This window comes from Podarcis pityusensis, assembly GCF_964106645.2.
Source record: "Podarcis pityusensis genome assembly, chromosome: 3".
Taxonomy (NCBI): domain Eukaryota; kingdom Metazoa; phylum Chordata; class Lepidosauria; order Squamata; family Lacertidae; genus Podarcis; species Podarcis pityusensis.
The window spans coordinates 53223918-53237239 of NC_138026.1; the positions used below are offsets into that span (position 1 = coordinate 53223918).

Here is a 13322-nt window from a genome sequence, read left to right on the forward strand (position 1 = left end):
TAGATAATAGGGACCGCTTACCAGCGGGAAGGTAAACGGCGTTCCGTGTGCTGCGCTGGCTCGCCAGATGCAGCTTGTCACGCTGGCCACGTGACCCGGAAGTGTCTGCGGACAGCGCTGGCTCCCAGCCTATAGAGTGAGATGAGCGCACAACCCTAGAGTCTGGCAAGACTGGCCCGTATGGGCAGGGGTACCTTTACCTTAACCTTTATGTTTTCATTATAAAGCTGAAAATATTGGCCAAATAATTTAAAGCATTTGCCAAGGAGATACAGAGAAAGAGAACTGGAGAAGAAACAAGCTTACTGGCAGAACAACAAATCTTTCTATATAGCACCATAGGGTCAAACCTTAAAAACCTAATCAGAATTTCCTTCTGTAAGCTGTCTTTTGCCCTCAAGGGGATGCAGCTCGGAGGAGGTGATATTGATAAGTTGGGTTAGAAAAAAACCCTCAAGGAAAACAGTCACACAAGTGCTATGTGTAGTTTGTGAAAGTCATTCACCACCTCTCAATTGTGTTTTTAAAGCGGCATACCACATGTGAATATAGTGGTGAGCTAAAAAATGCAAGGCCCTCTCTCCCACCCAAAAGGTCACCCATAAATGAGCATTTCCCCCCCCCAAAAAAAATAATGAAGTGATCATCTGCCCACATTCAAATTGGTATCAAGCATTGCAGGAATACCCAGCAATACATACCTGGTGTGTTTCTGGCAGCACCAAGAACACCCTAGCATGCTACTGAGACCAACAGGATGTTGTCTGCATGAAGAGCACAGTTACCTTAGATGCTCTTTGCCTTTAAAGTTAACAAGCCTATTATATACCCCATACTCATGTTTAAAGGTATGAATTTAAGAGACTGAAATGTGCTTCATACCTTATACTAGTGATGGGAGTTGGATATTGGGGGACCACAGATTCCCTATCAGCTCCAGCTAAAATAGCCAATAGTGAGTGATAATGGGATCTGTATTCCAGCAACATCTGGAGGGCCACAGGTTCCCCACCCCTGCCTTACATTTTTCCTAAGCTTCTCATCTAGGAAGGTGTACAGAACTTATATGTAGATCAAGCCTACACAATTTGTGATTCACACGCAACCCCTTTGAGGTCACATTGCACACGAAGGGAGCACTTTGCAAGAATGGACTGGCCTTATGATACACATGGAAATTTGAGCATGTTGCTAACGCTTCTCTGCCTACATCTCTGGCAAGTCCTTTTGGGTCTCCAGTTCAAAATATCCAGCACCAAATCCCACTCCTTGGTAACAGGTCAGGTGCCTAGTAAGCTCCCCACTCGGTTAAGCAATGGAAAAAAATACTTGCTGCAAAGCATAGCTTCTGCAGCTGTCTCCCATCTCTCTCTGCCTTTGCCATATGTGAGCAATGTGTCTTTTCTAGGCTGTATTGCTCTCTAGCACCCTTCACACCCAGCACTGTGTAGTAGAATCCCCAATTTCCACATGCAGTCAAACCTTCTGTTGGCAAGGCCCAGTACTCCACTCCCAGCCACCACCATTACTGGCCAAACACTTTTGCCTTGCAGAATTGCAGCTTGGATGCACGGAGCAGAACAAGCTGTCGCAACACACCAAGACTGACAATAGCATTCAGTGCCAACCAGCTATTATGCCAGATTAAACATTTTGAAAGCCTGTTCATTTTTCCTTTGCAGAACTAAAGAAAAAAGAAAAAAGTATAGAGATCCCCAGCCCACTAATTGCCAACATTCAGCTGTCCACTTACCTGCATCTTTCTGCAGCACACAAAACAAGCAGATTTATTAGGGCGAAGGGGACCAGAGGCCACTCTGATAAAGTGGGCTATGGTCCATGGAAGCATGTTTTACTCACAGCACAATGCTATGTGTATCTTGTAATTTCCTGTAGATTCAAAGTGCCTTAATTCAAAGATTCTGGATATAGGACTGTTGTCTAGGGCTGCAATCCTATGTACCCATTTTCTTGGGAGTAGCCCAATTTCGCTGCTTATCCTCTTAGCCCTTAAAATGCCCCACAACTCAGCTGCTGTACAAAGAAAGTGGCGGTTAATTTTTCTAGGTATTTTTTAGTTCCTTATTCAATTTACTAGTTCAGATGACCTTTGTGCCAATTTAATTTGGAGTAGGATTCACCAAAGGTCTGCAGCCTCTATGACATAACTTCTTCCTCTTTTCTCCTGAGCCTGTATCTTAGATTGCAAAGCTGAGAGCTGGGCCCCATGGTAGTTAACTGCTTTTGTGCAGCACCTAATATATTTTACCCAAACATACGGCAACGTAACATGTGCCCAAACAGAGAGCAGACATGTGTCAGTGCCATGGCACCACATCTGCTTGCTATTCCATGGAGTATTTCCCCCAAAGCCACTTTCAGCATATACCTCTGAGCTCCACTGCAAATGTAAGTTGAATTAAGGAAAGTACTGCAGCATTTATTTTTCATGCAAATATAAATCACACACTGTCTTTGCTGTAATGTAAACAAGCTGCAATAAAGCTACAATTAAACCTCTCCAGTGTAATAATATACAGTGGTGTGTTTATAGTTTTCTTAACTACAGCAACAATCCTCATATTTTATAGGTCTGAAATAGATAGGCTTAGCTGCTAAGGTTGATAGTTATCATTTTAATTCCTTTAATAGCAACCCTATATTAAGATGAAATTCTTGAATCCAGTGGCGTAGCGTGGGTTGTCAGCACCCGGGGCAAGGCAAGTAATTTGCGCCCCCTAACCCGTGGATTTGCGCCCCCTAACCTGTGGATTTGCGCCCCCTAACCCTAACCCCCAGATGTTGCGCCCGGTGTGGCCGGCCCCCCCTGCACCCCCCACGCTACGCCACTGCTTGAATCCACACACTGATGAGTTCTCCCCAGATGTTTCCGAGTATGCTGACTTATAGAGAATCCTGCACCTGCTCTGCTGTTGCAATCGGCAGCACAGGGATAGTCAATGGGGTGCCCTCCAGATGTTGTTGGACTACAACTCCCATCATCCCTGAAATGGTTGTTGGGGGTTGATGGAATTCAGAGTCCACCATATATTGAGGCTGTCTCTGCTCTAGCACCTAGAACCTCTTAAAGTGAAATCCATGTTATTTATGAAGGGCGATACTCAAGAAGTATAGAAGAAGACTATTTTTTGTCAATTTGTTGTTCTCGCTGCACCCACCCCCTTATGCTGTTTCAAACCTCTGGAGATTTTTGGATGGAGCTGCAGGGATGGAGGGTGAATATGCAAAATATCACTCCCCTCCCCCTCTTGCCTGCTGACTAGAAGCTTCCACTGACTCAAAGGGCTTTCTGTCATAAGAAGAACAGCATTGCATACAATCCTATGAACTCCTATCAATTTGCTTGCACCACTTCACAATTTCAGCAGTGCTGTGATGGTTTGTAAGTCATGAAAAACCATGGCTTAATATTTTATTATTATTTATTTTAAATAGTGTTATATTTCTTACTGCTAAGAAAATCTTGAAGCGGTTCACAACACGAAAACATCCATTAAAACTACAGTGGTACCTTGGGTCACATACGCTTCAGGTTACAGACGCTTCAGGTTACAGACTCCACTAACCCAGAAATAGTGCTTCAGGTTAAGAACTTTGCTTCAGGATAAGAACAGAAATTGTGCTCCGGTGGCGCGGCAGCAGCAGGAGGCCCCATTAGCTAAAGTGGTGCTTCAGGTTAAGAACAGTTTCAGGTTAAGAACGGACCTCCAGAACGAATTAAGTACTTAATCCGAGGTACCACTGTATTTCAAAATGCAGCTATGAGAATATCAAGAAATATACGGTTGTAGAATCCAGTATTGATGATCAGGAAACGTCTAAGCAAAGAGATGTGTTTTCAGTAAACATTAGAAGCAGGGTACTGTTGATGCTGCCCAAATAATGGGGGTGGGAGAAGCTTCTACAGCACCACCACAGAAAAGGCCCATTTATATGTTTTTGCTAGATGACAATCTGCAGATTGTTGTGTGGCCAACAGGCCTCCTCTGAATATCTTAATCAATCTTACAGAGAGTGAAGGTGGTCTTTCAGGTAAACTGGCCCTGAGTTGCTTAGGACTTTATATGTTAATAAGAAAAATTTAAGCATTGCTTGGTAGGCAATAGGCTTTCATTATTGTGATGGAAACAAGTCACAGAGAACTTCCGGCTCACATGATTCCACCGTACTGGTGTGGCCGTGTAGAGATCAAAAGTTTCACCTGCTTTTGACAAGTTGCAATTTAGCAGTGCAACCAAATCCTAAACTGTGGTTATTCTTAACTGGTTAATTGAACAAAACAGCTTTGTATCCCATCATTTGAAGTTGGCTTGTTTTGAATAAACCATAATAAATATTAATTGCGGTTTATCAGGTTTGGATGAAATGACAACCTATGGTTAATTTTTTTTAAAAGGAAGTGAACAGCTCAAATTTCCACCTCACAGTCATGCCAGAGGCGGATCTGGGAGTATGTAACCCCAAGACTTGTTGCAGCTCATTCCCATCACAATAAATCATGGTTTATTATCACATCTGACCTAGGTCACTATTTTGCTCTGTTGCTTTAATTAAAAGATATTACTAAATTACCACTTTCAGATTGTCATTATTTCACAGGTGGGATGCAACTGCATATTGGCAAAATCAGGTTGTACACTTAAAGTGGATTTGGCACTTTTGATCAACAAACATGCTGCTTTTTTTTTTTTTAAAGGATTTTGTGGCAATGAAAGTGATGGGGAAATGCACAAGGAAGTGTGGGATAACCATTGTTTGATAGGATGTTGTCTGCAATCTCCATGCATACAAATCAGAATGAATGTTCAATAAACAGGTCATCTGGAAGCAACCTATGTTGCTTTGTTATGTCTATATGACAGAAACTATTCTTACTCCAAATTTCCTTGTTACCTGAAGTTGCTGTCATTCCCCACCCCCACCCCACCCCCCAGCTCTCGGTCTAGCTATTGCTATATGTCAGCTGTACCATGTAACAATATACATTTCAGAACTTACGGTTCAGCTTCAATGCTCTGGTCAGGAGCCACATAGTTGGCAGGGATGTAACCTTGCCGCTTCTGTCCATGCTTAGCAGACCCGTTCTCCACGAGCAGCTTCGCAAACCACCAGCTCCCTTGAGATTTATCCAGCACTTCAAGCTTATCTCCAGTTCGGAAGCTCAGATCTTCCTCTGTACGGGCTTGGTAATCAAACAGGGCCACATATTTGCAAGTCTGCTTTGATGGATGAAGAGGTGGTGGGTCTGGGATGCGTATACAGATGGCGTCCTGGGAGTCTGGCTTCACAGTTGAATTGACGGTAGTTGGGTTAGACTTATCCTCAGTCGCACAATTGAAAAGCCAAGGCATATAGGGCTCCAGACAAGCACAATATTTCCGACAGCAGTTCCCCATTCTGTCCCCTTCTTGCTTGTGGCCTGTATTCCTTCAGTCCCCTTCTTCCTATCCTGAAGCATTCAAGCTCCCTTCACACCCATTTTTTCCATTCAGCATCATTTCAGAAATAGTCCCAGGACTCCTTCCTCTAGTACAAAAGGCAAACGATTTCACTGGACGTGTCCTCTTCTCTGCTTCTCCCCCTCCAAGTCTTCTTCACCATAAGAGTTTCCTCCTTGCCTTCCAGCTCCACGCTCAGGAGTGAAATCTGAGCACTGAAGTGCAATTGTTCATGTCAGGGGAATTTTTTCACTTCCTCTTCTGATAGGTCAGAAAGACCTGAATCCTCACGTTAGGGGCCAAAAAATCTTGTAGCAACAGAACAGGTAAACAGAGCTTCCAGCTGAACTTCCCTATCTTTGCACCTCCTCATTCCCTTTATTCTCTTTAAATGTACTCTGGCAGTAGGGAGGCTCTGCACACATTGTAGCTCCTGGTAATGAATAACCAACCTAACTTGCCTTGTTGCTTTAATATGCTGAGTTGCTTGTGGACAAACTATTTTTTGTATGCACTTCCTGGTTTGCTCTTTTTCCCTTCTGTCTCGGTCACTGTGTGTGTGTTGCTGTCCCTCAAACACATACACCACTCTCTCCTCATCTGATGATCATTTTATTGCACAATGAATTTGCACTTTTTTATTTCATATTCACAAAGAAACCAGAAGTCTTTCCCAGATGGCCAGGCCACATTGTGAAATGCCTTTCCTGCTGAGGTGCACCCACCTCCCTCATTCTTAACATTCAGGAAGAAATTTAAAACATTCCTGATTACGTGGCAATAGGTGGAAGATATCACCCACAGCCACCTTGAAATTATCAGACATGAGGGAATTTGATCATTTTTCAATGCTTTTAGAAATTCTTAATTTTTAAAACTGTTCTGGATGTTTGGAAATTTGTTTTTATAATTGTATTGTTTTAGGCGTTGGCACCCTGGGCTCCTTTGGGAGGATGGTTGGGATATAAATTTAATTAATAAGTAAAATACAGCCCCATCTGTGTTGCAACCTCAGAACTAATAATTTTAAATAAATACTGTAATAACATGCTTTGTTCATCTTCTTCTTCCTACAGGGTTGTTATAAGAATAAGATGGTGCAAGAGCACCATAAAGAAAAAGAGGTATATGCATGTTACAAATAATAAAATTCTTTAGATCTGAAGAAAACGAATCTAATTTTTTTGAGGACGGGGAGTTTCCACAAAATTCTAGAATATCCAGACCTAACTGCTTGATTTATTTAGCAGTACTTGCAGCTACGTGGTGATGCATTGGCTTATGTTTTCATTTTAGTCATCTAAATTTAAGAACCAAACAGTGATTTGCTGACTTGGGTTAGCAACCCTGAAGGGAAGTGGAGAGTGGTTCACCCAGTCTATCTGCATTTTATACATAACCAATCACCACAGCAAAGCAATATCCTCAATAGTAATTTAGTCACATTTCTCAGATAAACACAGAGTATGCAGTAATGCGTACACAGTCTGCCTCCACTGCCCTCCCACAATGCAGAGCTATCGTGCAGTTTCTTGAGAAACTTGTTTGATGCATTCCCCCTCAAACCAGCTTCAATCCACAAGGAAAACATAGGCCACTTCACAGTTAAGCTGAGGTGTGTGCATTTGAGACAGCCATTGCACATGCGCAGATGATAGCTTCATGAACAGACGTTGAAGAGCGACTGCAGGGTCAATTCTATGATCTATGATTCTATGTCATCTCCCACCTTCAACCACAAATCCACAGACCACAGGAATGAAGTTCACATTCCACAGTTTGGGATCCCCTGGGCTAGCTAATAACAGTAGATTGCGCATCCATGGCCTATCTTATATCAACAGGAGTCATATATTGTAGAAGTTGTAGAAATAACAGGAATGACGCTTAAAGAGGCTTTTTAATGTTGTGTGTAAAACTCATCTAGGAAGAGTCTCCCAGCAAATTAATTAAGGTTATTTGCTTCCCTGAGTGGTGCCAAGTTTGAGGGAAACTTATGCTTGGGGATAAAATTGTGAAGGGATATAATTTCAACTTTGCTGCTGACAACTTTATGGCCCTGAAGCAATTTAATGTTGTCCAGTTTGTGTGTGTGTCCCCATCCTGAGATTCTGTGGAATGAATGGCAGTCTGAAGTACAATCTATCAGTATTTTGCTTTATTAAAAATTATATAATCATAGCATGGGGGAGGATATCTGAAGCAGGCAGCAAAATGTCTGAGCCTGTATAAGATTTCCAGAGAGCATCAGCTTGAATTTCTCTACCCTGACTGCTAGCTGAACGGTGCCACTTTTCAGGGATAGAAGAATGAGTTTTCCAGACATCAAGGAACATTATTTGTAGAAATGCAGTCACTCATTAGTTACTAAAGGTAATACTCTCAGTAATGAGGGAGTAGCAACTCCTAGCAATTCACCCTCCCATTCCAGATTAAAGAAACTCTGTACTGTATCATGTTTTGTTCTTGCCTGCTTAGCCTCTTTGAACTCATTTCTACTACTCTTATTAACATCATGACCAAATATGATAAGCCCTCCTTTCTGGGGCTTGTACTGTAAACAAATATACTGAGATTAATGGCAGTGCTCACTAGCAATACAGTTTGCTTGAAAATAATATACATTGATAAAATGCCAGGATTTAATATATATTCAGGAGACTGTTCCAGTGCCAATATACACGGATGGTAAGCTCTGATCCAATGAGCAAACACATTTTATATCCCTTCCTTTATACAAATTATTTGATTGCCAATGCAAAAAAGAAGCTCTAATTCTAACTTTTTTTTCAGCGCTAAAAGCTGTTCACTTATCTTTCTCTTAATCAGACCCAGACCATTCATAGGAACGCATTAGACAGAATAACAATAGGTTGGGTGGAATTTTCAAGAACAGTGTGGTAAGGCTAAAACGGGCTGCAATTCCATAAATGTTTTGCAACATTTGCCACACACTTGCTCCCCCCAAAGGTCTGGCTTTCAGAAGATAATAATGTGTCAAAAATGTGTATAGTGTAAATACAGGTGTATACAATAACATATAGAACTTTATTGAATAATTCTGCACATATCCACCACCATAATGACATTTTCTTAAGCAGTGGGATTACCACTACGATATGTGACTAGGTCTTTTCTCTCCAAAATAAAAGTCAAAGTGGCTAAAATAAATAAATTTCAGTAAACTGAAAATAAGTAAAACTAAAATAAAGTGTAGATGGGGCCTTAGTTGGATACAATCTATAAAAACCTGGCAGCACAAAAAGTCCACAAACTAACGAACTTACCTCCCTCAGCACAGTGACACTGAAATGCACCCATCAGCCTCCAAACCTTCCAAAAAGTGGTCCCCTCTCTACACTCCTTGATGCACCTAAGTCAGTTGGGGAATCTAAAGCAGGGCCACCAAAGCTGTGCATTGAGCAAAGTTGTGCAAGAGCATTGAGAGGAGATGGTTCTAAACAGTGCTTTTTTTCTAGAAAAAGAGGTGCCAGAACTCACCATGAACATCTCCCTCTTTCGCTTAGAATGGCAATGGTGCCCACTTGAGGCCTGGAACCCACCTGAGAGGTTCTGGAACTGAGTTCCTGTGAGTTCTCTCTGAAAAAGCCCTGGTTCTAAATGTACCCAGTCCTTAAAAAAAAAAACCTCAAGGCTTCAAAAGCACCAACCAACACTTTGAATTGTGCTCACAAATAGTTGCCTATGAAAGCTAGAAAGGACCAGATAAATATGTTGTGTCCTGCCATCCCGTTGATGTTTCTGATTATTTTCAAGGACAGCACCATAGGAAACACAAATTCTTGAAGCATATTCGGGGTTAGTCACATGGAATGGTGCCTCAGTTTGTGAAAGAGGTTGGCCTAGCAATAGCTGCTGCTAAATTCCTTAATATAAACTGGTGCAGAAGCTGGCTTAACTTAGCAGTGGCAAATATCAAGTATTGTGGAATCCTGCAATTTTTCTAAGTCAGACCATTGGTCCATCTATCTCAGTATCTTCAGCACTTAACTAGGAGTAGCTCCCCAGGATTTCAGACAGGTTTTTTCCCCCTCAGTTGCACCTGAAGTTGCTGGCGGTTGAACCTGGAACTCTTTGCATGCAAAACCTGTCCTCTGCCACTGAGTTGCAACCAATTGCCAGTGTGGTCTTTGGTCAGTAACTTAGCATATTTGAATGAGAAGGGAATTAGGCAGGCAGGACAGGAAGAAGGGCCATTTGTCTTGGCAAAGGATTCTGGAGGCATAGTTTTAGCAATCTAGGGAATGTGGAGTTGTGAGCGACAGGTAGGTGTGCTCACAACTTGAGAAGGTGTGAGTTGACACTGGAGGGCAGTGCTAGTACCAAAACAGATTGTCCTCCACTCCTGATATGACCTCATGTGTGCATGTTTATTAATAGGTTTTCATCATTACTTTTAAGCCAAGGTTGAAAATGTGTAGGTTCAGCTTAAGCATAAGTGCTGTGTGGATGTGAATCGACTGCTGCGGTTAACAGGATAACAATTGTACAGAAATGTTTAAACTGCTAATGGTTCAACTGCTCAATGTTCCTGCACTGTGCCTCCTGCTGTTAGCATTTTATAAGAATACCAACTTCTAGGAATAATAGCGTTTTAAAGTTGCTTTAAATGCACAGCTTGTAGTCTATTGATGTACATCATTTACACAGAACGTTTTCTGTTGTTAGTGCCATTTTCCCTGATAAAAGCCTGCTGCTACCTCTAATTCCATTAAATCCTGTTCCATTTAACTTACTATCAGCTTAGGCCTTGTTTACTTACACAAAATAATTGTAATGATTAAACACAGCTGTAAAAGACGCGTTTCTCAGCCAAGTAAAGGACAATAATTCCATAAACAAATTAGGAGTTATTTTAACATAGGAAAGACCTTGACTGCAATATTATTTTATGTTTTCTCTTTACTATTTTATTATTTATTTTTACTGGGTAATTAAATCGCAGACTATAGCCGGAACAGTTGGGTTTCAGGAATACAGAACACCTATTATTTGCACATTAATTGGCACCATGCTTTACAATTGTGTTTTGGAAAGTAACAACTAAATGCCTCCCCATGCTACATGTAGGAAATTGCTATTACTTTTTGAAATATCCGTGTATGCGTAGCTCAAAGTACTCATTAATATTAGGTTTACTTAAACAAAATGTTATTCAGGAGACCTATGCACATTTGCTAAATGAATTATGGCCTGCACTACAAATCACTTAAGCTAGTGTATTTGCACATGCAAATCAAACCAATTTGCTTAAATCTGCCTGAATCAAATCTGCCTGAATCAAAGCATTGCATCTTAAGCCAGTTGTTTTTGTATGAATTTTTTTTTTTGGGGGGGGGGAATTTAATTTGCATCTTAAAGTATACATTTTACAAAAAAAAGTATTTTGTAAAGAAAAATAATTAGCAGGAAACAGTCTGCATAGTTCAGTTGGTTAGAACTGGTGCTATTAATGCCAAGGTTGCAGGTTTGATCCCCATATGGGACAGCTGCATATTCCTGCATTGCAAGGGGTGGACTAGATTATACTTAGGGTCCTTTCCAACTCTACAATTCTATGATATCAGAAACAAAATACCAACTTTTTCAGAGAACACAAACTTTGGTATTCCCTGCCCCATGGAACTTGGGACATCAGTCTGCAAACCCATATGTATTTCCAAGGGCTACTATATACTTGGTGCCCCTGCTGTAGGATGTATGGGCATATATGCACATCTATAACACCCAAATTGGAGGCTACAGAAATGGTGCATCTGCTAAAACACATGCCTGGGTAAATACCTGTATTCAGGACATACAGTAATACCCAAATATAGTCATGTTGTTTCTGTGTTTTCTTAGTTCTGTAGATTGTTGTTGTGTCCTCATTGAGAAATGGACATCTAGGAATGAATCCCAGTGGTATGGGGTTGGAGCTCAGAGACCATCACCTTGCATGAGGTCCAGACAAGACAGAAGAATGCAGAGAAACTGGACACTTGGTAGGAAAATCTAGAAGTGCATGCAAATCTAGATGTGCACATGGAAAACATCTTCTGGAGAGCCATACATATAAGGCCAATCAGACCATTCCCCATTTCTAGGCAGGCCTGGCCAATAAATGAGAGTATTAGTAGCTATAGCTATGCTTGAATCTGGAACGTGAATACCATTGTTTCTGCCCTTGCTCAATGTAGCACTGAGTGCCTTCCCATGTACGACAATAATACACATCAAAAGGCCACTGGTTCTAAATCAAGTCATTTTTAATACAGTGGTACCTCAGGTTACAGACACTTCAGGTTACATACGCTTCAGGTTACAGACTCTGCTAATCCAGAAATAGTACCTCAGGTTAAGAACTTTGCTTCAGGATGAGAACAGAAATTGTGCGGCGGCGGCCCCATTAGCTAAAGTGGTGCTTCAGGTTAAGAACAGTTTCAGGTTAAGAACAGACCTCCGGAACGAATTAAGTACATAACTAGAGGTACCGCTGTACTCCGCTAAGTTCTACTCCCCTGATGTTTTGTGGAAACTTCTGTGCATTGAAACGTTTTTATGCCATCTTAATTCTACAGATCTAAAGAATGGGATGCCTCTCATTCTATAGCTGAATAATGATACTTTCTGCACCACTCTCCTAACCTAACAAGGGGGAGGGGAGCAAAATAATATGCCTGGCATTAGATGCATAAAAATAAATAACAGCCATAGAAATCAAGGAGAGTACTGTGTAGCCTATGAGCTACAGCATTAGTCCCCAATGGAAAATCACAGTAATGTCCTCTATTTTTAAACAGTTGCACTAGTCAGCTAAGTGCATGTAGGCTGGGAGATGACAGCTGGGAAGGAAATCACTATGCCCACCCTAAGCACTTATATGCTGGAACAGAAAATCTTATGGCTGGGCTGTTAGCTTTTAGTTTCCTATATGCCATAAAGGAAAGCTCTTTTATTATACAAGGAAATATTCTGGCCTGCTTTTTACTGGAACATTTATTTGATTGCATTATCATTGTTTTCTGGGTTGTTATCTTAATTGTTGCATATTTTGATCCTACTTCATGCAGAACTTGTCACGGTTAAAGGTTAAAAATGTGAGCCACAGGCTAGGAAATCTCCAGTTCTGATACAGCTAGATTTCAGTCAAGTGTCAACTGCATTTCAGAGTGAGGCTTCATGACTCGAGAGCCCAATGTAATTTTGTAAAAAGCAGCTGCAGAGAGAGGGGATTTGATCAGGGCAGTGGTGCAGGAAAAAAGTGGGGCCTAATATACCAGTTTGATTACTGCATTGCATTGTTACTGAGGACAAATAAGATTGTACAAAAACAAGATTGGGTGCAGGCCTGACCAGGACATAGGCATCCTGACTGTGACAAAGGTGACCTGTGTGCTTGCTTGCTTGCTTGCCTGCTTGCTTGATTAACAGCTGTTGGGAACTTCAAGGTCCCTGCTCTCCCTTCTTATGGTCTTTGTACTGGACCTGGAGACTCCAATAGAGAGCATTCCATGTCAAGGAGGGCAAGTGGACACTCTATCAAATGACAGGGCAGGAGTTACACAGAGCAGAGCCTTTTCACTGGTGGTGCCCATTGTATGCCTTGCTCTTCCCAGACCTGCTCTCTTTTGGCCTGTATTTTGGAGCTTTATAATTTAGGAAGACTGTGGAAAAACTGGTTGACAAGTCTTATCAGTTGCTGACATATGAGCGGATTTTATTTGCTGCTATTCTGTGCTTCTGGTGCACCAGGGTTTACACTAGCATAATAGAGTTGGCCAGGATGCCAGAAGGGATACAATTTATGAGCTTTCTCCATTATCTGCACAGCAGGGGTGTTCAGTCAACAGTGCAAAGGCT

At 41.5% G+C, this 13322-nt stretch overlaps 1 protein-coding gene across 1 annotated transcript in view; it reads right to left on the reverse strand.

Annotated features, from left to right (window-relative positions):
- Positions 1 to 5924, reverse strand: part of FRK (fyn related Src family tyrosine kinase) — a 39913-nt gene extending 33989 nt beyond the window's left edge. Inside the window, exon 1 of the mRNA XM_081000405.1 lies at positions 5020 to 5924. Coding sequence (XP_080856531.1) covers positions 5020 to 5417 — 398 coding nt within the window. The 5' untranslated portion in view covers positions 5418 to 5924. The remainder of the gene's footprint in view (positions 1 to 5019) is intronic.
- Between the last annotated feature and the right edge of the window lie 7398 nt (positions 5925 to 13322).